At 41.2% G+C, this 26,371-nt stretch overlaps 1 protein-coding gene across 9 annotated transcripts in view; it reads right to left on the reverse strand.

The window, feature by feature from the left end:
- Positions 1-26,371, reverse strand: part of LOC110465901 (dedicator of cytokinesis protein 11-like) — a 143,552-nt gene that overhangs the window by 87,216 nt on the left and 29,965 nt on the right. For all 9 annotated transcript variants that reach the window (XM_021522049.1, XM_021522046.1, XM_021522048.1 and 6 more), the window contains exons 2-11: positions 14,152-14,274; positions 13,630-13,802; positions 11,931-12,000; positions 11,418-11,519; positions 10,495-10,626; positions 9,440-9,605; positions 7,360-7,427; positions 3,584-3,667; positions 980-1,141; positions 249-467 (exon numbers count right to left, since the gene is read on the reverse strand). In XM_021522049.1, the coding sequence (XP_021377724.1) occupies positions 249-467; positions 980-1,141; positions 3,584-3,667; positions 7,360-7,427; positions 9,440-9,605; positions 10,495-10,626; positions 11,418-11,519; positions 11,931-12,000; positions 13,630-13,802; positions 14,152-14,274 (1,299 nt within the window). The remainder of the gene's footprint in view (positions 1-248; positions 468-979; positions 1,142-3,583; positions 3,668-7,359; positions 7,428-9,439; positions 9,606-10,494; positions 10,627-11,417; positions 11,520-11,930; positions 12,001-13,629; positions 13,803-14,151; positions 14,275-26,371) is intronic.

Raw genomic sequence — 26,371 nt, forward strand, 5'->3', positions numbered from 1 at the left:
TCCAACCCTACTCCCTCACCATATCATCTCTCTATATACCAAACTATCCAACCCTACTCCCTCACCATATCATCTCCCTATATACCAAACTATCCAACCCTACTCCCTCACCATATCATCTCCCTATATACCAAACTATCCAACCCTACTCCCTCACCATATCATCTCCCTATATACCAAACTATCCAAACTCTGCCTTATAGCCCCACTGTGTCCCCAGCCTTAGTTTAACCATTTTGGTTCTATACCTGTCTGTTCTGAGCTAGGATCCACTTGTCCTCCAGCCCCCACAGGTCCGGAGAGGTAGTTTTCCCCACCACTGTATGTAGGCGGTCAGAGGCATGGATAACATCGGAGGGAATCATTTCTTTTATTTGTGGGTCATTGGGGTCCATGTGGAAATCCTCAGATATCTTCCTCCCCTCTTTAGCATCATAAAGACAGAAGGTCAAAAAGAATGGCTCCGGCTGAAAGTACACATTGTTGAAAATAAATGTGTGCAAAGTTAAAGTGTGCAAGATAAAAGTGTCCAAATAACAGAATTTCATCAAGCAGGGCTCTGACTTAAACATAATATTGTTATGTAAATACATTTTTACTACCTATTCATTTTCTGAATGACCATAGGACCCTGATGTATTAGCATATGGCACAAATGTACAGCATATATAACCCTGATGTATCAGCATATATGACCCTGATGTATAGCATTCAAACCTGTTGTATTAGCATTCAATCCTGCTATTTTACCATATGACCCTTATGTATAAGTATATATTACCCCGATATATTAGCACATGGCCCTGATGTATCAGCACATGACCCTGATGTATCAGCACATGACCCTGATGTATAAGCATTTGACCCTGATTATCAGCATATGACCCTGATATATTAGCATATGACCCTGATACATTAGCATATGACCCTGATATATTAACATGAGCCACAGGTGTCTTTGATTAGCATTAATGCTCACATTACAGAATTTATTTCCACATTTCAACTCTTCGCCAAGATTGAACTGGAGCTTGAGCTTGAAGTCCAGCAATCGTAGCATGAATCGTTCCCGGTATTGAGGAGGGTACACAGCTATCGCGTCGCCATCTTCCTCTTCATCCTCGTCATCTATTACATACCTCTACAAATACAAGTCAAAACTACTTTCAGTAAGACTTCTTGCGTCAACGCCGCTCAGACCATGCAAAAAAGTTTGAGATCACCGAAAATAGAATATACACAAGATTAACTGAGGTTAATTTCTCCTAGTGCCTCCACTAGAAACTGGTGGTATGTAAATCTTGTACCCCGTTCCCGGGGTGAAAAACACATTATCGTCGATTTCTAAATTATCAGATGATAAATAAACATTTTTGTAATTGTCACATTTAGAAAATAATGTTTGAAATTATTCTATATTTTTATAAAAATTATAAACGATCGCGTTAATGAGATATTAAAACAAGAGGCCCAAGGGCCTTAGCGGTCACCTGAGTTTATATCATAGGTACTGGTAGCTTTATTTTATTGTTTAGATGTGATGTGGAAATCAGCACTTAAACTAAGTGAAATACAATACTTGTCATGTCATCAACGGAATCCTAATTTTACAAAGTAAAACTCTCATTTACCAAAATGATTCTGACTAAGTTTGAGCAATTTTCTGCTGAAAATGGATAAAATATATACCGAAAAGTGTTATTTCCCTATATAAACTATATTAAACGTTACCCCACTCCCTAAGGGAGAACGGATAGCTCAGGATCCTGATATTTTCAATTTAAATAAAGCCCCTGATGATCTTTCTTTCCACATAGAGAAAATCACTGGAGTACCTCTGAGTCTGAAGAAGAAGATTTTTGAAATATTGATTAATTTTCCCTTTGGGGCCCCGCCCTGGCCCCAGGGGTTGGGGTAGGAATCCCAATTTTACAATTTTGAAGCCTCATCTACCAAGGATGATTCTGACCAAGTTTGAAAAAAATCCATCCACTGGTTCCTGAGAAGAAGTTGAAAATGTAAAAGTTTACGCACGACGCACGACGGACGACGGACGACGGACGACGACAGACGAAAAGCAATTAGAATAGGTCACTTGAGCAAAGCTGACCCGAGACTACAACTTAAATGTATCCGAGGTTATTTTCTCCTAGTGCCTCTACTTGGAGTTATCCGAGACTACAAGTTAAAGTATCCGAGGTTATTTTCTCCTAGTGACTCTACTTGGAGTTATCAGAGTCTACAATTTAAATGTATCCGAGGTTATTTTCTCCTAGTGCCTCTACTTGGAGTTATCCGAGACTACAACTTAAATGTATCCGTGGTTATTTTCTCCTGGTGCCTCTACTGGGATTTATCTGGGACTACAATTTAAATGTATCTGAGGTTATTTTCTCCTAGTGCCTCTACTGGGAGTTATCTGGGACTACAATTTAAATGCATCCGAGGTTATTTTCTCCTAGTGCCTCTACTGGGAGTTAAACGAGACTACAATTTAAATGTATCCGAGGTTATTTTCTCCTAGTGCCTCTACTGGGAGTTATCTGGGACTACAATTTAAATGTATCCAAGGTTATTTTCTCCTAGTGCCTCTACCAGTATTTACCTGGGACCAAGGATAAATAGTCCATAGCTCAATCTGCTACAGGCCAATTCACTTAAGCCAGTAACAAATGACTTGATAGTTCACCACTATGACATTAAGTACACTGCCAGAGTACAACTTCACAACAAATATGGTATTTCAATTCCCATGTTCATACTAATGTAATACTGTATTTCAGTTCACTGTTTCACAAAAACTGTCATATCCATGTTAATTTCATTTCCAATTATTATATTTATCAGGACAATTCAATTAGCATTCAAATTTCTCTGGGTATTTTGGAATCATCACTTTTAAAGTGAAAAATGTACAACATATGAAAGTGTACAAAAACAAATATCTCTATTTTTATCTGAAATGTACTACAAATTGGAGTTCCATTTCATGCCATACATTTTTCCCAACACAAGGAAAGTTTGAATATTTTATTGGAGGGTGTAGAATTTCCCAGTTTTCTTTTATATTTAAAATCTATGAAGACGAAAATTTCAAAGAGGATATTATGCTAGTAGGAATTGTATCGAATGTTTGTATCTTGTACTTAGAAATACCATGTAATTTTTGGCTTTTTCTGGTGTTGTCTCTTAGAAATACAATCCATATCTTATGTATATCTATTTGTATTCTGTCCCTAGATATGAAATGCTTTTTGTTTGCGATACAAATTAGTATTATCATTTTCTTGAATCAAGCGTCAGTCTAACTTGCCGTTGGACAAAAACTGATATAGATTTTCAATTTTAGGAGTTTTCTTTATTAAATTGAGAAAAAAAGTTGAAATGAGAAAATCTTATTAGAAATGTACTTGATTTAGTTTCCATGATTTATAATTATCATTCGTGTAAACAAGATGACTGAATCAGAGAATTTGAAAACATTGTGGAAGATTATCTAACATGCACTCAGGGTTGGTTTGTAGCTTCATAACTACTAAAAAGATATAATCTTTCACATTGGATTTAATTCGCAGATACTTACATTCATATAAGGATACACTCTAAACAAATTCTGTCTCCCCTCTTGTCTGGATTTGGCTAATGTTGAGTCTGTCTCCCGGCCATACTGTAAAAAATCAAACATCTCTGTACAGTTCACCAATATACAGGTTATTTATAACTCTGTTAAGTGTTTGAAGGATTTCTAGCAGCAGCAAAGACTTATAAAGATCTGTTAACTGTAATCTCCCTCACTCACTCACACTCCCTCATGCGTCCTCTTTTAGTCCCATCTATTGACCTCTGCCTGCCTCCTGCACCCCCTCCCCAACCCATCTATTGCCCTCTGTCTGCCTCCTGCACACACCCCTTCCCAACCCATCTATTGCCCTCTGGCTGCCTCCTGCACACACCCCTCCCTAACCCATCTATTGCCCTCTGCCTGCCTCCTGCACACACACCTCCCCAACCCATCTATTGCCCTCTGCATGCCTCCTGAACACACCCCTCCCCAACCCATCTATTGCCCACTGCCTGCCTCCTGCACACACCCCTCCCTACCCCATCTATTGCCCTCTGCCTGCCTCCTGCACACCCCCCTCCCTAACCCATCTATTGCCCTCTGCCTGCCTCCTGCACCCCCTCCCCAACCCATCTATTTCCCTCTGTCTGCCTCCTGCACACACCCCTTCCCAGCCCATCTATTGCCCTCTGCCTGCCTCCTGCACCCACCCCTCCCCAACCCATCTATTGCCCTCTCTCTGCCTCCTGCACACACCCCTTCCCAACCAATCTACTGCCCTCTGCCTGCCTCCTGCACACACCCCTTCCCAACCCATCCATTGCCCTCTGCCTGCCTCCTGCACCCCCTCCCCAACCCATCTATTGCCCTCTGTCTGCCTCCTGCACACACCCCTTCCCAACCAATCTATTGCCCTCTGCCTGCCTCCTGCACCCCCTCCCCAACCCATCTATTTCCCTCTGTCTGCCTCCTGCACACACCCCTTCCCAGCCCATCTATTGCCCTCTGCCTGCCTCCTGAACACACCCCTCCCCAACCCATCTATTGCCCTCTTCCTGCCTCCTGCACACACCCCTTCCCAACCAATCTACTGCCCTCTGCCTGCCTCCTGCACACACCCCTTCCCAACCCATCCATTGCCCTCTGCCTGCCTCCTGCACACCCCCCTCCCCAACCCAGCCACTCCTCTACTGCTCCAATCTCCCGCTCTCATCTACTCTCTGCTCCTACCTTCCACCCTACATCTCCTGTCCAATCCACTTCTGCACATCTTCTTCTCCCCACTTGCCCTACCTTCTGTAGTTCTTGGCCTCCCCCCTTGCCTTACCTTCCATAGTTCTGGGTCTCCCGCTTTGCCCTATCTTCTATAGTTCTGGGTCTCCCCCCTTGCCCTACCTTCTATAGTTCTGGGTCGCCCCCCTTGCCCTACCTTCTGTAGTTCTTGGCCTCCCTCCTCGCCCTACCTTCTGTAGTTCTGGGCCTCCCCCCTTGCCTTACCTTCTATAGTTCTAGGCCTCCCCCCTTGCCCTACCTTCTGTAGTTCTTGGCCTCCCTCCTTGCCCTACCTTCTGTAGTTCTGGGTCTCCCCCCTTGCTTTACCTTCTAAATTTCTTGGTCTCCCCCCTTGCCCTACCTTCTGTAGTTCTTGGTATCCCCCCTTGCCTTACCTTCTATAGTTCTGGGCCTCCCCCCTTGCCCTACCTTCTGTAGTTCTTGGCCTCCCCCCTTGTCCTACCTTCTGTAGCTCTGGGTCTCCCCCCTTGCTTTACCTTCTAAAGTTCCTGGTCTCCCTCTTGCCTTACCTTCTGTAGTTCTGGGCCTCCCCCCTTGCCTTACCTTCTATAGTTCTGGGCCTCCCCCCTTGCCCTCCCTTTTGTAGTTCTTGGCCTCCCCCCTTGCCCTACCTTCTGTAGTTCTGGGTCTCCCCCCTTGCTTTACCTTCTAAAGTTCTGGGTCTCTCCCCTTGCCCTACCTTCTGTAGTTCTGGGCCTCCCCCCTTGCCCTACCTTCTGTAGTTCTTGGCCTCCCCCCTTGCCCTAACTTCTGTAGTTCTGGGTCTCCCCCGTTGCTTTACCTTCTAAAGTTCCTGGTCTCCCTCTTGCCTTACCTTCTGTAGTTCTGGGCCTCCCCCCTTGCCTTACCTTCTATAGTTCTGGGCCTCCCCCCTTGCCCTCCCTTTTGTAGTTCTTGGCCTCCCCCCTTGCCCTACCTTCTGTAGTTCTGGGTCTCCCCCCTTGCTTTACCTTCTAAAGTTCTGGGTCTCTCCCCTTGCCCTACCTTCTGTAGTTCTGGGCCTCCCCCCTTGCCCTACCTTCTGTAGTTCTTGGCCTCCCCCCTTGCCCTAACTTCTGTAGTTCTGGGTCTCCCCCGTTGCTTTACCTTCTAAAGTTCCTGGTCTCCCTCTTGCCTTACCTTCTGTAGTTCTGGGCCTCCCCCCTTGCCTTACCTTCTATAGTTCTGGGCCTCCCCCCTTGCCCTCCCTTTTGTAGTTCTTGGCCTCCCCCCTTGCCCTACCTTCTGTAGTTCTGGGTCTCCCCCCTTGCTTTACCTTCTAAAGTTCTGGGTCTCTCCCCTTGCCCTACCTTCTGTAGTTCTGGGCCTCCCCCCTTGCCCTACCTTCTGTAGTTCTTGGCCTCCCCCCTTGCCCTAACTTCTGTAGTTCTGGGTCTCCCCCGTTGCTTTACCTTCTAAAGTTCCTGGTCTCCCTCTTGCCTTACCTTCTGTAGTTCTGGGCCTCCCCCCTTGCCTTACCTTCTATAGTTCTGGGCCTCCCCCCTTGCCCTCCCTTTTGTAGTTCTTGGCCTCCCCCCTTGCCCTACCTTCTGTAGTTCTGGGTCTCCCCCCTTGCTTTACCTTCTAAAGTTCTGGGTCTCTCCCCTTGCCCTACCTTCTGTAGTTCTGGGCCTCCCCCCTTGCCCTACCTTCTGTAGTTCTTGGCCTCCCCCCTTGCCCTAACTTCTGTAGTTCTGGGTCTCCCCCGTTGCTTTACCTTCTAAAGTTCCTGGTCTCCCTCTTGCCTTACCTTCTGTAGTTCTGGGCCTCCCCCCTTGCCCTCCCTTTTTTAGTTTTTGGTCTCCCCCCTTGCCCTACCTTCTGTAGTTCTGGGTCTCCCCCCTTGCTTTACCTTCTAAAGTTTTGGGCCTCTCCCCTTGCCCTACCTTCTGTAGTTCTGGGTCTCCCCCCTTGCTTTACCTTCTAAAGTTTTGGGTCTCTCCCCTTGCCCTACCTTCTGTAGTTCTGGGTCTCCCCCTTGCCCTAACTTCTATAGTTCTGGGTCTCCCACCTTGCCTTACCTTCTGTAGTTCTGGGTCTCCCCCTTGCCTTACCTTCTATAGTTCTGAGTATCCCCCTTGCCCTAACTTCTATAGTTCTGGGTCTTCCCTCTTGTCTTACCTTCTGTAGTTCTTGATCTCCCCCCTTGCCCTCCCTTCTATAGTTCTGGGTCTCCCCCCTTGCCCTACATTCTATAGCTTTTGGTTTCCTCCCTTGCCCTACCTTCTATAGTTATTGGTCTCCCCCCTTGCCCTACCTTCTATAGTTCTGGGCCTCCTCCCTTGCCTTACCTTCTATAGTTCTGGGTATCCCCCTTGCATTAACTTCTATAGTTCTGGGTCTTCCCTCTTGTCTTACCTTCTGTAGTTCTGGGTCACCCCCTTGCCCTACCTTCTATAGTTCTGGGTATCACCCTTGCCCTAACCTCTGTAGTTCTGGGTCTTCCCCCTTGCCCTACCTTCTATAGTTCTGGGTATCCCCCTTGCCCTAACTTCTATAGTTCTGGGTCTTCCCCCTTGCCTTACCTTCTGTAGTTCTGGGTGCATGCTGTGCTCAATCTTATCACTGGACTTTTCAGGGGTACTCATCTCTTCTGTAATACAAACAGTACAATCACCAACCAAACCAATTGTCATTCATTTTACATGGTTTAGAAATTAAGTATTAGGTTTTGTGTAAAACCTCAATATCATTTGCAACCATGTTTACTGCCAAGATATTTCAATGTTCCTTTTTCTCATTTTCTTAAGAATACCTTTACACATTTCCCTTAACTAATTGTGAAACCCCTTTATTAGCTCACTGGGTCCACCAACGTGAGCTTATGCCATGTTGGTGGACTCAGTGAGTTAATTTATAAACCATGTAAAATGAATGGATTCGCCTCCACTACAGAAAACTCCCCTTGAACAAGATAACAACCTTAGACACTGTTACTACTGTGTCTGTTGGCCAGCGTATGGACCTCTTGACCTTGATCTTGTTCATGGTTAGGTCATTTGTATATTTGCTACATTTAAAACTCCACTATTGTAATCTTAGTCAATATCCAAGGATAGACTCTCTAACTTTTAACCTACTGATATAAGTGCCTATCCAAGAATAGACTCTCTAACTTTTGACCTACTGATATAAGTGCCTATCCAAGAATAGACTCTCTAACTGTTAACCTACTGATATAAGTGCCTATCCAAGGATAGACTCTCTAACTGTTAACCTACTGAAATAAGTGCCTATCCAAGGATAGACTCTCTAACTGTTAACCTACTGATATAAGTGCCTTTCCAAGGATAGACTCTCTAACTTTTAACCTACTGATATAAGTGCCTATCCAAGAATAGACTCTCTAACATTTGACCTACTGATATATGTGCCTATCCAAGAATAGACTCTTTAACTGTTAACCTACTGATATAAGTGCCTATCCAAGGATAGACTCTCTAACTGTTAACCTACTGATATAAGTGCCTATTGAAGGATAGACTCTCTAAATTTTAACCTACTGATATAAGTGCCTATCCAAGAATAGACTCTCTAACTTTTGACCTACTGATATAAGTGCCTATTCAAGGATAGACTCTCTAACTGTTAACCTACTGAAATAAGTGCCTATCCAAGGATAGACTCTCTAACTGTTAACCTACTGAAATAAGTGCCTATCCAAGGATAGACTCTCTAACTGTTAACCTACTGAAATAAGTGCCTATCCAAGGATAGACTCTCTAACTGTTAACCTACTGAAATAAGTGCCTATCCAAGGATAGACTCTCTAACATTTGACCTACTGATATATGTGCCTATCCAAGAATAGACTCATTAACTGTTAACCTACTGATATAAGTGCCTATTCAAGGATAGACTCTCTAAATTTTAACCTACTGATATAAGTGCCTATCCAAGGATGTCTACTCTCTAACTGTTAACCTACTGATATAAGTGCCTATCCAAGGATAGACTCTCTAACTGTTAACCTACTGATATAAGTACCTATCCAAGGATATACTCTCTAACTTTTAACCTACTGATAGAAGTGCCTATTCAAGGATAGACTCTCTAACTGTTAACCTACTGATATAAGTGCCTATTCAAGGGTAGACTCTCTAACTGTTAACCTACTGATATAAGTGCCTATTCAAGAATAGACTCTTTAACTGTTAACCTACTGATATAAGTGCCTATTCAAGGATGCATTCTGTAACCTTTGAAATACTGGCATTAGATTCTCCCCAAGTACAGATTCTGAATCTACTGTCCTACTGACCTTTGATCGGATCAGTGAATAGATTCTTTGACCAACAATTCTGTAACTTGTGACTTACTGACCTTAGTTCTTGTCTAATGATAGATGTTGTAATTGTTGCCTTACTGACCCTATATCCTGTCTAAGAACTAATTCTACGACGCATGACCTACTGACCTTTGATCCTTTCTTATAATAGATTATGTAAACTCTTTTTTATTGACCTTAGATCCTGTCTAATAATAAATTTTGTAACCTTTGACTTACTGACCTTAGATCCTGTCTAAGAACATATTCCACAACCCATGACCTACTGACCTTTGATCCTGTCTGATAATAGATTTTGTAACCTTTGACCTACTGACCTTTGATCCTGTCCATTGAGACATTGGAGGCTGTCTCAGCAGCATTGATAACTTTGTTTAGGGTCTGTATCCAAGCGTTACACTCTGTGTCATTTTCAGCAGCAAACGAGTAGGAAGCTTTCTCCTGCATCCGCAACTCAAAACAGTACTTGCCCTTCTTAGGATTCTGAAGAGAAGAAAATCATCATATTAAATGTCCTTTAAGGATGCCTGTCCCACTAACAAACTGGAGTCCAGGGTTCAACTCCCAGTCTAGCCCACTGATTGGTTTACACTCAGTTCAATGTTGATTCTACTTATTTCATCTTTATTATTTCTCATAATTATAAGTCCCACAAGGGATGGTTTTCTTTTTGAAATGATTTAACAAAGCTATAATCATGCCAGTTTCCAACACTTTATTACAGTTTTGGGCAGTGGTATGGGGTTCCTTAAAAGAAATGTATCGTAGCAGACGAACCACTGTAAAGTTTTATAGAACAAGACAAAGTATCGGAAATCAACAAAGGGACATAACTACAGTCTACTCATGGGACCATCTGTAATAGGGAACTATCTGTTTTATGCATCATCTTTTCATCCTTCCAGATTATTTTAACAAAGTAATTTAATTGTATCAAAAACGACCATCTGTCTAATGCTACCAGCAACCACAGATTTGTGACCTAAACATTTTGAAAAATGACCACATATGACGAAATCTATACAAATGTTTGACTTAATTTAGCTACCATCACCAAGTTTGATGATGGTTTTCCTAGTGACCATTTCACCAAATTCAGGTATGACGTCAATATCTATAACTGTTGGTATCAATGATTTAGCAGTAAATAAAAAATATTTTTCTACATAGTTTTTAGGTTCATGGTATTCCCCCGCCCAAATCTTTGATTTGTTTATGTTTGTCACAGACAGAGGATCTGGTGATCAATGATCATTGAGCCTAGAAGTCATTTGGAAAATATGGTGTTTACTTGACCTTTTATGAATGGGAGGCCCAGAACTATAGAAGGTAAAGCAAAGGGGGAGGCCCAGAACTAGAGAAGGTAACCTACCTTGCACGCCTCTGTTGCTAGGTCCAAAAATATTGCTCCCTTAGTTTCTAGCTTCTTGTCATCTTTGTAGATGTTCATCACATAGGAAAAGTCAGATTCTTGTTTGAGGGCAAAGAACCGCCGCTTAAATTGCTGAAAAGCAAACACAAAACTTCATATTGATGTAATTTATCTGACCTTATCAAAAACCATATTTTTATTTCCGATAGCTTCAATACAATGCAGTTCCTCAAATAAGAAAAGAAGAGTTTTTAACATTTAAATAATAAAAAAAAAAAAAATCCAGGACCATGAATTTTCATGCTCAAATTCAGATTGTGTGTTCATCCAATTCCTTTGTTCCTCTGACAAGTAATTTAAATTTCCCATTTTTCAATGAACTGGAGTACTTCAGAGAGATATGAAACAGAATACCATTTCAATGTCTATACTTAACTTTTTGACTATACTGCATCAGTAAGTTACAAGGAAGTTGGTTTTAGCACAGAATATGCTTGAGCATGAGAATGGTTTCACGAATGCAGTCTAAATCTCCTTACAAGTAAAGGGTACCCTTGTGTGAAACTAGCGTTCGCTTTGCCTTTGTATGGCCCCTTAAAAAGCCATTGACAGACATATCTGCCCTTGTGAAACTAGTCATGAAATAGGTCTTATACTCAAATTCAGATTTTGTGCTAAGCTCAATTTCTATGTTGTTCCAATGTTTTTATTCATTGAAATAGAGTAATATGGCCAGCCAAATAACATTTTTAGTGTTTAGACTTGATATCTAGACTGTGCTGCATAATTTGAAGAAATTAAAAGCTACTTTGAGCTCTTAATTCATTAAAGCATGAAAATGGTTTCATGTTTACAGGCCCAGATATTTGCCTGTCACATGTGGGCCCTTAAACAGCCAAGCGCAGATAACTGTGTATATTTACCCTTGTGAAACTGATGATGTTCTCCTTGCCCCCGTCTGGCCCCTTAAACAGCCACCCTGCCTTGGCGATTGTGGTTGCCATGGAGCTTCTATTGGACAGATCCTGCAAGAAATAACAAAGAAGGATTGAAATTTAATCCAAAGACTGTTCGCTGTATCCCTATGTCAGCTTTTCCAACAATACATTTTTAGATACAACTAGCAAATCATGGCCATAACTTCAAGCTCAAAACCACATGAGACTCAGGCCACAAAATCACTTCAAAGTTCTCAACCTAATCATTTTAATATTAAACAAAAATGAAAAAAAAATTGCTTACTTTTTTTTATGACTGGACATATACATCTGTCAGCAAAACCAAACTTTCTCCCACTTGTCATTTAAAACATTTACCCAGCATTGAACTAATTCTCATAATTATTCCTGATTTAAAGGTGAACATTAACCATTCAACAGTGATATGTCTTAACACATTTAAACAGCATACAGCTTTACAAAACAAGAAACACATACATCTTCTTTTTCTTCTTCCTCTGCATCTACTTCAAACACATGCTTAGGTAGCGGATCTGGGTTCTTCACACTGGAAAAATAGAACACTGGGAGTATGACACACAGCATGCTGGTAGAACGAGAGGTCCATAATGCTTTAACATTACAGTTTTGTTACTTTTCTCTCTGCATATCTTTTGTTAAGCGACACGATTAAACAAGGTTATTTATTTGAACAAACTTGACAGTCCTTCATCCCAGCCTTCTACTGACCACATATCATCACCCTAGGCCTATTGGTTATTGAGAATAAGTCGTTTGAAGTTTTTAGAAAATTGGACCCTTGTGACCTTAAATATGGGTCAAGGTCATTCATTTGAACACACTTGATAGCTGTGATCAAAGCATGCTGCTGGCTAAATAACACCACCATTATAGGCCGCTTGGTAATTGAGAAGAAGCTGTTTAAAGTAAAAGGTGAAGACAGATGGACAGACAATGACATATATATATGTCACTTGGTCCTTGCAACTTGGTACTGTTCCAAGACAGAATAACATACCATGGTTATTGTTGCAAGGTGGACTATTTTATCATGGTTACTGTTGCTAAGTGGCCTGACTTGCCATGGTAAATGTTGCTAAGTGGCCTGACTTAAGCCATTGTTACCATTGCTAAGTGGCCTAATATACCATGGTTACTGTTGCTAAGCGACCTGACTAACCATGGTTACTATTGCTATGTGGTCTCACTACCCACGTTAACTGTTGTTGTGTGGTATGACATATCCTGGTAACTGTTGCTAAGTCACCTGACTTACCACAGTAGCTGTTGGTAGGTCCCATGACTTCCCATGGTAACTGTTTCTAAGCGACCTGACTAGCCATGGTTATTATTGCTATGTGGTCTGACGAACCACGTTAACTGTTGTTGTGTGGTATGACATATCATGGTTACTGTTCCTAAGTGGCCTGACTTCCCATGGTTATTGTTGCTAATTGGCCTGACTTAAGCCATTGTTACCATTGTTAAGTGGCCTAATATACCGTGGTTACTGTTGCTAGGTCCCATGACTTACCATGGTAACTGTTGCTAAGCGACCTGACTAACCATGGTTATTATTGCTATGTTGTCTGACTAACCACGTTAACTGTTGTTATGTGGTATGACATATCATGGTTACTGTTGCTAAGTGGCCTGACTTGCCATGGTTATTGTTGCTAATTGGCCTGACTTAAGCCATTGTTACCATTGCTAAGTGGCCTAATATACCATGGTAACTGTTGCTAAGCGACCTGACTAACCATGGTTACTATTGCTAGGTCACTTGACTTCCCACAGTAACTGTTGCTAGGTCGCCTGACTTACCATGGTAACTGTTTCTAGGTCACTTGACTTACCAGATTAACTGTTGCTAGGTCCCATGACTTCCCATGGTAACTGTTGCTAGGTCCCATGAATTACTATGGCAACTGTTGCTAGGACACCTGCCTTACCATGGTAACTGTTGATAGGTCACTTGACTTACCAGATTAACTGTTGCTAGGTCCCATGACTTAGTATGGTAACTGTTGCTAGGCCACCTGACTTACCATGGTAACTGTTTCTAGGTCACATGACTTACCACAGTAACTGTTTCTAGGTCACTTGACTTACCACAGTAACTGTTGCTAGGTCCCATGACTTACTATGGTAACTGTTGCTAGGTCACCTGACTTACCATGGTAACTGTTGGTAGGAGCCGGAGTACTTGCTATACTTGTATTTGACCATGTGACAGCTGTCAGTGTAGGACTTGATGGCCTCACAGACCAGCAGACTGGTGGCCTCCTGTGCGGCAGACTCGGGCACACTACTCTGGACTGTTCGCATCTTCTTGGCAGGGGTGGGAGGCTGTACAAGAAAATGAGGATAGTCTTCACTACTGAATAAAACTCCATATTTCCCTCAATTGACCTTTACTTTCAGGAAAAAAATGTTTACGAATACAGATTTGTTTTTTTATTTTAATGTTTTTGTAACAAAAAAATGAGAAAAAAATTGTCTTTATATTCCAAAATCAAGACGAAATTATCATTATCTTGTGCTTTTATTTCACTTTATCATTATCTATCTTCCCTTTTTAAAATCTGAAAATGGATTTCAATGAAAACTAACTGTTGAATGACCAGGGTATATCAAACAGAAAGACTTGTTGATGGACATGGATCTAGGTACAATAGTAAGGCTCTGAATGACTTACTGGAATGACGACATCGTCATGAGGGAATGTGAGCATTTCCCTCTGTGGGTCATTGTGGAGAATGGCTTTGTTCTTTGTCACATAGTTTTCATAATCTACTGGAGCAACTGTCTTTGGTCTTTGCTGAAAACAAGAAAACATCATTAAGTAATTTTAAAATGTAATTTTCGTAACTTATCAATGGTATTTCTGGAATCAGGATGAATTTCACTTTACAGAAAGAAAATATCATCAACAGACATTTACAATTAACCCCAGTGGTGCTAAAGGCAAAATTTATAAGAGTTTGATCTCCGTGAGAGAAAAAAAATAAAAGTCACAAATATTTTACCATAACAAATAAATTCTTGCTTACAATAAATCTGCAAGGAAAATTTCACAATTAAGCAAATCTGCAGTTAATGCTAGATATTTTTAGAAACTCGTAAGTTTGACTCAACATAGCATGAAACCTATGAAATCTTAGGTCAAAGATTAACAATCTCAAACAACACTCATCACGGTTTGTGATTTGGTCAGAATGCGGCCTTATAATCCCTAATCCTTTATATATTGTACTATCGGAGCAAAAATATACCATACATGTGCGTCATACATCAAGAGGTCTGTCCACCATACCTTGTGGGCGAGACAAAGGCAAGTCATGTTGGTAATGAGTAACATACAAAGGAAAAATAGCACGGGTTATTTGAGACACAAGGTCAAATTTCAGTCCGTCCTATATATATTTCTGGAACAAAACTGCAAGGATTTTTTCATTTAACACCAAAATATTCAACTCTTTATATCTGTAACAGCTAGGAGAAAGAGAAATGCATGGCCACTCCAGGGTTCAAACCTGGGACCCTCAGAACTCTGAACGGATGATCTACCAAATGAGCTACCTGGTCGACCATGATCAACCCAGTCAAGTTTCGCTACATATCAAAAAGACAAAATGTTCCATGTTCTATGCTATGTATACATCTATTCAGGTCCTACACATGGCAAAAACAAGACCTCCCAAAAATATTACTGCAGTAGTACATTAATTAGCATATTGAGTATGTAAAAATGTGGGTTGATGGGACACCTTGCTTCATCATGTCCTTATGTATGATACCTGTGTGAAGTGTTGTACACCCGAGGCCACTATATCAGGACCCTCTCACCTGTCCTTATGTATGATACCTGAATGAAGTATTGTACACCTGAGGCCACTATATCAGGACCCTCTCACCTGTCCTTATGTATGATACCTGAATGAAGTATTGTACACCTGAGGCCACTATATCAGGACACTCTCACCTCTCCTTATATATGATACCTGTGTGAAGTGTTGTACACCGGAGGCCACTATATCGGGACACTCTCTCCTGTCCTTATGTATGATATCTGTGTGAAGTGTTGTACACCGGAGGCCACTATATCGGGACGCTCTCACCTGTCCTTATGTATGATATCTGTGTGAAGTGTTGTACACCGGAGGCCACTAGATCGGGACACTCTCACCTGTCCTTATGTATGATCCCTGTGTGTAGTGTTGTACACCCGAGGCCACTATATCAGGACACTATCACCTGTCCTTATGTATGATACCTGTGGGAAGCGTTCATTTCATTTCATTTCATTTCAACAAATTTTATTCATGATGTTGTATGAATTGGATCGAATAAGAGTATGTAAAAATGTGGGTTGATGGGACCCCTTGCTTCATCATGTCCTTATGTATGATACCTGTGTGAAGTGTTGTACACACGAGGCCACTATATCAGGACACTCTCACCTTTCCTGATGTATGATACCTGTGTGAAGTGTTGTACACCGGAGGCCACTATATCGGGACACTCTCACCTGTCCTTATGTATGATCCCTGTGTCAAGTGTTGTACACCCGAGGGCACTATATCAGGACACTCTCACCTGTCCTTAGGTATGATACCTGTGTGAAGTGTTGTACACCGGAGGCCACTATATCGGGACACTCCCACCTGTCCTTATGTATGATATCTGTGTGAAGTGTTGTACACCCGAGGCCACTATATCAGGACGCTCTCACCTGTCCTTATGTATGATACCTGAATGAAGTATTGTACACCTGAGGCCACTATATCAGGACACTCTCACCTCTCCTTATGTATGATACCTGTGTCAGGAGTTGTACACCCGAGGCCACTATATCAGGACGCTCTCACCTGTCCTTATGTATGATACCTGTGTGAAGTGTTGTACTCCCGAGGCCACTATATCAGGTCACTCTCACCTGTCCTTATGTATGATATCTGTGTGAAGTGTTGTACACCCGAGGCCATTATATCAGGACACTCTCACCTGTCCTTAGGTATGATACCTGTGTGAAGTGTTGTACCCCCGAGGCCACTATATCAGGACCCTCTCACCTCTCCTTATGTATGATATCTGTGTGAAGTGTTGTACACCGGAGGCCACTATATCGGGACACTCTAACCTGTCCTTATGTATGATACCTGTGTGAAGTGTTGTACTCCCGAGGCCACTATATCAGGTCACTCTCACCTGTCCTTATGTATGATAACTGTGTGAAGTGTTCATTTCATTTCATTTCATTTCAACAAATTTTATTCATGATGTTGTATGAATTGGATCGAATAACAGGCTATGCCTATGTCAGTTCTCTCCTACATGCATTTGTATAGATCAGCATATAAATATATTGTAATTTATCAGTGAAATGAACAAGAGGCCCAATGGGCCTGCATCGCTCACCTGGTATAAATCTCACACTTGCAACCTTAAAAGTGATCTAAAATAAAGCTACAGGCAAGATATCAGTATTTATTACTAAAGTCATTCAAAAGAACCTGTTAAAAGATTTTAAAACATTTCACCCCTTGAAAGTCCAACAAAGTAATTATGTTGAGCAAATTGTATAGCCTTTCATCTCAGAATGCAACTTGCAAAGTATCAACATCCTGGGACCCATGGTTATTCAGAAGAGGTCGTGAAGTGTTGTACCCCCGAGGCCACTATATCAGGACACTCTCACCCGTCCTTATGTATGATACCTGTGTGAAGTGTTGAACACCCGAGGCCACTATATCAGGACACTCTCGCCTGTCCTTATGTATGATACCTGTGTGAAGTTTTGTACACCCGAGGCCACTATATCAGGACACCCTCACCTGTCCTTATGTATGATACCTGTGTGTAGTGTTGTACACCCGAGGCCACTATATCAGGACCCTCTCACCTGTCCTTATGTATGATACCTGTGTGTAGTGTTGTACACCCGAGGCCACTATATCAGGACACTCTCACCTGTCTGTTGTCTACATCTCCCTGATTGACAGATTGTTTTCTGCCTAATTAAGCAAGGTCAGCCTGCAGATATATTCCAACACTGTGATCATGATCAATAATGTCCTCACGTTTGCGATTGGTTAGCTTGACCAACTTCACCTTGAAGATGTATGCTACCTTACTATTTCATACCTCAATTCCAAATGAGCTCCACATTCACAACAAAGAATCCCTAGCAATCAATTACCCCCCACCTCCCAACAAAATATGCATCAAAAATGAACAAAGGGCCATAACTCTGTATAAAATTGAGCACAATACTCAATTTCAGTATTCAGACACTCTAGTCCAAAACTTGGAATCTGTAGATGACAGAAATGAATATGTATGAAAAAAACCCAGAACAATTTGAAGTGAAACAAACAAAGGGCCATAACTCTATATATATTAGGTCATGACACCTTATTTCAGTATACAACACTCTGCCATTCCAAGAGGTAACCTGGACAAAGAAGTACACAGACAAATTAAGTTAAAGATGGAGTGTAAACCCTAAATGTCTTTAGGAATGATAATTAATTAACCCAATGACACCATTCTAACGTACACAATAATGAGTGCATTGATAATCTCAAGTAATTACTATTTAGCAATGGTTTCTATTGCAAATGCGACAAAAATAATGTATTGGCTTTATATTTAGTAATTTTTTGTAATCGTTACCTATGGTCTTGGACAACTTCATGATTTTAGGACCTGGCCTAAGTTTTACAAATGTTCCTGAACTTATCAAAGTTCTTAAACTTAAAAACTTCTATTAAAAAGCACTGCTGAAGTGAAAGAAAGCTCTTTAGCTTAGAATTTTTTTCTTTCACTCAAACAATGTTGTCATATGGAAAACTTTAAATCAAGTTAAGGATTTTCCTTAGATTTAGGAGTCTTGTGAAACTGGGGCCTGTGCTGAATATATAGGTAGTGTAGTTTTTCATGGATTTGTTTTTCAGTTGTTTGTACATAGAGGTCCAGACATAGGCTAATCTACAAACAAAACAAACAAACAAACGTAAAGAAAACATACAAAACATAGCATGCCACTAGGTAGAAATCCCAACCCAACTTTCAGCCATTATAAAAGGATGGATGGAAAAGAGCTATTTGTAATGGAGGAAACATCTGAGGGTTCTAATAAATTCCATCCCATGGTTTGTTTCTATAACAACAACAACAACTGTTCCCCAGGATCCTCAAAGACAAGCATGCCTAAGATAGACATCTAGGTCTTCTCTGTGTTTGTTGGTTAGTGAACTCTTCAAACTGGAGGTAAAATATATAGGTCAATAGTTCAACATAAAGAAGGTGAAACAAATACTGCTATGTCTTAAAAGTAAAAAAAATAGAGAAAAAAAAATGTATTTATTTTAAATAAAGGATTTGATAAAATTCTTGTTAAATTCCACTTAAGACTTATGGGCATTGAATTAAGATTTGTGTAAATTTTGGAACCAGTTGTTTCATAACTACACAATCCCCTACAATACATAACTCTACTAATACATCTGTGTATTGACTACATTCTTATCTTTTTCCTAGCAAAAATTAGGAATACATTTAAGTCTTGTGAAATATGGAAGAAACTGTTATGAATCCAAAATACATAGATCTGACCGTGAGTGAGTACTAGCTGATTTCATGCCAATCCATCACTGAATGAGCCTCGGAACTCACTCACGGTGTGGTGTGCTGAAATCAGTCTCAATCTCGACTGGACCTTAAATTTAAATTCTAGCAGTTTTTCTCCCATTTGGTTGAAAAAAGTCTGACGTAAACAAAGCAATACTTAAGTTGTTTATATTCTATCAATCTACATGTATGTTCAACATGATGGAATAAAAAGTCCACTGTCACTGAGCAAAGGACCAAATTTGGTACATTAACTCATTCATCCCTACATATCTAAAATGGACTTGCCAAGTCTTTGATTTGGTAAGGTTCAAATGTGACTTTAGGGATGAATGGATTAAAATGTAAATGCAACAGAATTATAATAAATGGGCTACTGACAAGATGTGATGGCCAGCGTAACCCATAATTGAAATAATAATGTAGGATATTTATGTCATTAACAAAAGTGACAGGCGTCTGGATACAGAATATGGTAGAGGCCTAATCTCCAGACAACAACATGGAAATCAAAATGCCAGGTTTTAAAACGTTTAAACTAGATCTTGAATTTAAAATCATCATTTTGTTAAAAAAACACATTCCAATTATATGTCCTTAATACCCCTACTTTACCTCCTTGCCTAACGTAAAATCCTGTAAATAAATGCCCCTCTTTCCTACCTACCCTCTGCCCTACCTACCCTCTGCCCTACCTAACCACTTTCCAACCTACAATCTGCCCTACCTAACCACTGTCCAACCTACAATCTGCCCTACCTACAATCTGCCCTACCTACCCTCTGCCCAACCTACCCCCTGCCCAACCTACAATCTGCCCTACCTACCCACTGCCCTACCTACCCACTGCCCTACATTCCCATTGCCCTACCTACCCGCTGCCCTACCTACCCTCTGCCCTACCTACTCACTGCCCTACCTACCCTCTGCCCTACCTACCCCCTGCCCTTCCTACAATCTGCCCTACCTACCTTCTGCCCTTCCTACCCACTGCCCTACCTACCCTCTGCCCTACCTACCCTCTGCCCTACCTACAATCTGCCCTACCTACCCTTTGCCCAACCTACCCACTGCCCAACCTCTGCCCTACCTACAATCTGCCCTACCTACCCTCTGTCCTACCTACCCTCTGACCTACCTACCCACTGCCCTACCTACCCTCTGCACTACCTACTCTCGTCTCCCTGACCCACTTTTATCACATCTGTCCATATATACAATCTTTTTTTTCTTGGCACTTGTTAACAAAACTCTTCCAGATGTACCCTTGTCTCATTGACCTACTGTTATCACAACTCTTCCAGATGTACCCTTTTCTCATTGACCTACTGTACTCACAACACTTCCAGATGTACCCTTGTCTCATTGACCTACTGTAATCACAACTCTCCCGGATGTACCTTTGTCTCATTGACCTACTGTAATCACAACTCTCCCTGATGTACCCTTTTCTCCTTGACCTACTGTTATCACAACTCTCCCGGATGTACCCTTGTCTCATTGACCTACTGTAATCACAACTCTCCCCTATGTACCCTTGTCTCATTGACCTACTGTTATCACAACTCTCCCTGATGTACCCTTTTCTCCTCGACCTACTGTTATCACAACTCTCCCGGATGTACCCTTGTCTCTCTCCTTGACCTACTGTTATCACAACTCTCCCGGATGTACCCTTGTCTCATTGACCTACTGTTATCACAACTCTCCCCTATGTACCCTTGTCTCATTGACCTACTGTAATCACAACTCTCCCCTATGTACCCTTGTCTCATTGACCTACTGTAATCACAACTCTCCCCTATGTACCCTTGTCTCATTGACCTACTGTAATCACAACTCTCCCATATGTACCCTTGTCTCATTGACCTACTGTAATCACAACTCTCCCGGATGTACCCTTGTCTCATTGACCTACTGTAATCACAACTCTCCCCTATGTACCCTTGTCTCATTGACCTACTGTAATCACAACTCTCCCATATGTACCCTTGTCTCATTGACCTACTGTAATCACAACTCTCCCGTATGTACCCTTGTCTCATTGACCTACTGTAATCACAACTCTCCCATATGTACCCTTGTCTCATTGACCTACTGTAATCACAACTCTCCCCTATGTACCCTTGTCTCATTGACCTACTGTAATCACAACTCTCCCCTATGTACCCTTGTCTCATTGACCTACTGTAATCACAACTCTCCCCTATGTACCCTTGTCTCATTGACCTACTGTAATCACAACTCTCCCCTATGTACCCTTGTCTCATTGACCTACTGTAATCACAACTCTCCCCTATGTACCCTTGTCTCATTGACCTACTGTAATCACAACTCTCCCCTATGTACCCTTGTCTCATTAACCTAGTGTACTCACATCTCTCCCGGATGTACCCTTGTCTCATTGACCTACTGTACTCACAACTCTCCCGGATGTACCCTTGTCTCCTTGACCTACTGTAATCACAACTCTCCCGGATGTACCTTTGTCTCATTGACCTACTGTAATCACAACTCTCCCGGATGTACCCTTGTCTCCTTGACCTACTGTAATCACAACTCTCCCGGATGTACCTTTGTCTCATTGACCTACTGTAATCACAACTCTCCCGGATGTACCCTTGTCTCATTGACCTACTGTAATCACAACTCTCCCGGATGTACCCTTGTCTCATTGACCTACTGTAATCACAACTCTCCCGGATGTACCCTTGTCTCATTGACCTACTGTAATCACAACTCTCCCGGATGTACCCTTGTCTCATTGACCTACTGTAATCACAACTCTCCCGGATGTACCCTTGTCTCATTGACCTACTGTAATCACAACTCTCCCGGATGTACCCTTGTCTCATTGACCTACTGTAATCACAACTCTCCCGGATGTACCCTTGTCTCATTGACCTACTGTAATCACAACTCTCCCGGATGTACCCTTGTCTCATTGACCTACTGTAATCACAACTCTCCCGGATGTACCCTTGTCTCATTGACCTACTGTAATCACAACTCTCCCGGATGTACCCTTGTCTCATTGACCTACTGTAATCACAACTCTCCCGGATGTACCCTTGTCTCCTTGACCTACTGTAATCACAACTCTCCCGGATGTACCTTTGTCTCATTGAATTACTGTAATCTCATCTCTCCTGGATGTACCCTTGTCTCCTTGACCTACTGTAATCACAACTCTTTTGGATGTACCCTTGTCTCATTGACCTACTGTTATCACAACTCTTTTGGATGTACCCTTGTCTCATTGACCTACTGTAATCACAACTCTCCCGGATGTACCCTTGTCTCATTGACCTACCGTAATCACATCTCTTCCAGATGTACCTTTGTCTCATTGACCTACTGTAATCACAACTCTTCCGGATGTACCCTTGTCTCCTTGACCTACTGTAATCACAACTCTCCCCTATGTACCCTTGTCTCATTAACCTAGTGTACTCACAACTCTCCCGGATCTACCCTTCTCCTTGACCTACTGTAATCTCACCTCTGTCGCTACCTAACCTTGTCTCCTTGACCTACTGTAATCTCACCTCTGTCGCTACCCAACCTTGTCTCCTTGACCTACTGTAATCTCACCTCTGTCGCTACCTAACCTTGTCCCCCTTACCAAATGTTATCACACTTATTCCTCCATTTAAGTCTTACCTCCAAACCCTACCCCTTTTTAAAATATCCCTTATAATTACCCATCATCCACCACTATCCACTACCCCTCCCCTTATCTCATCTTCATTATCTGAGTGATTTACTAGTCGATACCATATAATAATAATTCAGAGTTCTTATAAACCGCTTTATCACAACTTAGTTTGAAGGTCATCTCAAAGTGGTTGACAAATTATTTTCTGTAGGTACACAGCCAATATATTTCTCAATTCCCTGGGGAGTATACAGCCCTTGCTGCCATTTCGGCGCTACAATTTTAGCACTGCCCAACCAGGTACTCATTTAAAGCTGAGTAGACTGGATCAAGCGGAGTAAAGTATCTTGCTCAAGGATACAACACAGTGCTGTGACGTGACTCGAACCCACAACCCTTAGGTCATGAGCCTGGCATCCTACCACTAGACTTCCATGCATCACCATCATATCCATCTTCTTAACTCACCCCCTGTCATATCCCCTACCCCGACACTTCATCTTCTCCACCATCACCCCAGTGATTTACTCCTTACCCATTTATCCACATGACACAAACCCCAATCCAACCATCAGTAAATATATGAACCTCATTTATTTAACAACAATTAAGAAACAAGTTCTAATATCAACTTATATTAATCACTCTTGTTGGCCGAGATGAGGACCTGCAGGGGGTCTTAATGAGGGAGGAACAAGGGTACCTAAACCTCCTTGGTCCGGCAGGTCACCTAATACTTTTTATCAGGGAATCAAATTTTGGACATGTTGGTGAAAGGTGGGTGTGCCATAACTTCCCTTCGCCCCCACCCCAGTCCCCTAACCCTGACCCCTGACCCACACCTCTGACACCCACCCCACCCCGACACCCACGTCCTTTCAATGACTTATCCCCTTTCTACACATCTTCTTGACCTATCAATATACCTCTATCCTTTGCAGTATTTCGACCTTAAAAACAATTCTAGCTCGTGGGGAGGTTTGGTTGTGTTTCCTGTCTTCCTTGATATTCTTTTTAATGAGATCTCAATCTGATCTGTCCCTACCGTTTCCTCATTTGTCTGTGTGTACAACAAAACTTCACATTTTTTTGTTTTTATTTCATGCTACACAAACCAGATAACAAGACCATTATCATATCTCAGTACAAACATCTGAAGAATGTGAACATGCTTACTTTTTAGCCTACAACCAAATGAACGCTGTGTCAAGTTGTAAGTTTTAACATTTGGTACCTGAATATCATTTTCTTTATCAACTTTCCTGAAGAAGACTCTCAAACTTTGATTGAGGTTTAATTTAATTCAGATTTGATGCAAAAAAAAAAATAAGTTTCTCAGTATCGGAAAAGTTATGTTCAGAAAACATGTATTATACACATATTTACCTTGGGTTTCTTGTGACTTCTCGACACAAAATGGAACATTTTCCGAGAAAATCCACCTCAAAACATCACATATATTCCAGGTTATAAGGAAGTGTTAACTTAACCTTGATTCAGGTAACATATATATATATTTTACCTTGTATGAGATGTACATATTAATGAGAGGTCACATACCACCAGGTAAACGTTACAAGTCTCATCATCAACAGGTAAAAAATATATAAACACTGACACATATGTACCAGGTAGGTGTTTAGAGGCCTAGGACACACCTGTGTAATCTAACACCTGGGATAACGAGAAGTCCTCTCAGGTGTCTGCCACAGTAAACTCTATTGTACCTGTACATAGGATACATTAACCAAGCCTTGACTTTAACAATCCGAGTCGCCCTAGTCACTTACAACCCAACCAGATTTATACTTATCAATGATCCAGGATTTCTAAATGGAAGGAGGCCTATATCTTTAAGGGAGATAGTTACTTTCTAGAAACATTGGAAAGATACACGAAAAAAATAATTGAAAAGAGGGTCAGACCCTATGAGTCGCCCTACATATCCCCTCCAAATACTGTAGGGAGATATTTTCTATCACTTTTCTTTTTACAAAACTTGGCTCTTTCATCCAGGATGAGAGACCAGGGAGTATTATCGGTGGGCAGGAATGCTATAAGACTTTCATCTTGCCTTTCTGTGGAGATTCCTCCAACTTTTTTTCCTCGTTTGTGTTTCTGTGTACATCCGGCCAGACAACTGTAGGTCAGGCTACAGTGACAACAGGATCTAGTGTGATGATCTTACGCAGAGTTGGACTAAGTGTATATCAACTCCAATTTCAAAACAGATGTTGTTTTATTTCTACATTATCTTAAGTAATATTTGTGAGTTCATATTACTAGAGTGACAGGTACGATGGAGTTTGTTTCCTGGATCAAGTTTATTACATCAACCATAAAAGACATCTTATTTTCCAACGATTCATAATATTTATGAGCTTATATTTCTTCGATTTAAAGGCTAGAAATACCACAAAGGATCACATAATGACATTTACAGTGACAGGCCAGGTTGATCACATTTACAGTGACAGGCCAGGTTGATCACTTTTACAGTGACAGGCCAGGTTGATCACTTTTACAATGACAGGCCAGGTTGATCACATTTACGTGGGCTTAAATTTTCACAATTTGGATCGAAAATTAGGATAATAAACTTATACATATCATAATATATATTATATAATGTAATCCGGCTAAAGAGACAGTATATAATATTTGTCCATTTTACATTAAATAAATCACCTGCATTCATGTATTTTACTATGATTATACAGTGAAACCTGTCTAATCTGACCCCTGATTTTTCTAACATTCTGTCAAATCTAACATAATCATGTAATCACATTTCTTAAATTAACTATAATATATATGAACCTGTACATTCTAATATCATATCTAATCTGACCAATATATTGTGTCCCACAGGGTGTCAGATTAGACAGGTTTATCTGACTGTTATGTTGTATCCCACAGGGTGTCAGACTAGAAAGGTTAATCTGACCAACATGTTGTGTCCCACAGGGTGTCAGACTAGACAGGTTAATCTTATTAACATGTTATTTCCCACATGATGTCAGATTAGACAGGTTTTACTTGACAATTTGTATATATGTATATATATATAGCAGTCCTGATATTTAATACCTTTGGGATATAACATTTTCGAACTTTTATCAGCCTTCAATTTGATATCTGCCATTTCTCTCTCGGTACTTTACATTCACTGATTGTAGGAACGATAACATTCCCAACAAATTACAGCCAAATATACACATGTACTGTACCAACATTTACTGACAGGGCTACACTCTGACATTTTACAGTGACGACTGACCATCACTCTTGTTTGTCGTTTGTGTTGGTGATTGTTATTCTCAGATGCACGTTATGTAGGATGAAATTGTAAATGATGTTTGGCATGGCTGTGATATTTCAGTGAGACAGCACTATAAAATGGTTTAATACACGTGCACTGGCAAAATTTCTTGATGTCAATTTAATGTCAATTTGACCTGAAATTGACCTCAATTTGACATGAAAATTTCACCTAAATTAACATTAATTTTTACATGTCAATTTGACTTCAAATTGACCTAAAATTGACATGAAAATTTCACCTGAATTCATGTGAAACTGACCTGAATTTAAGCTGCATTTGTCCTGAAATTCAGGTCATATC

The sequence above is a fragment of the Mizuhopecten yessoensis genome, unplaced genomic scaffold, assembly GCF_002113885.1.
Source record: "Mizuhopecten yessoensis strain PY_sf001 unplaced genomic scaffold, ASM211388v2 scaffold11105, whole genome shotgun sequence".
Taxonomy (NCBI): Eukaryota; Metazoa; Mollusca; class Bivalvia; order Pectinida; family Pectinidae; genus Mizuhopecten; species Mizuhopecten yessoensis.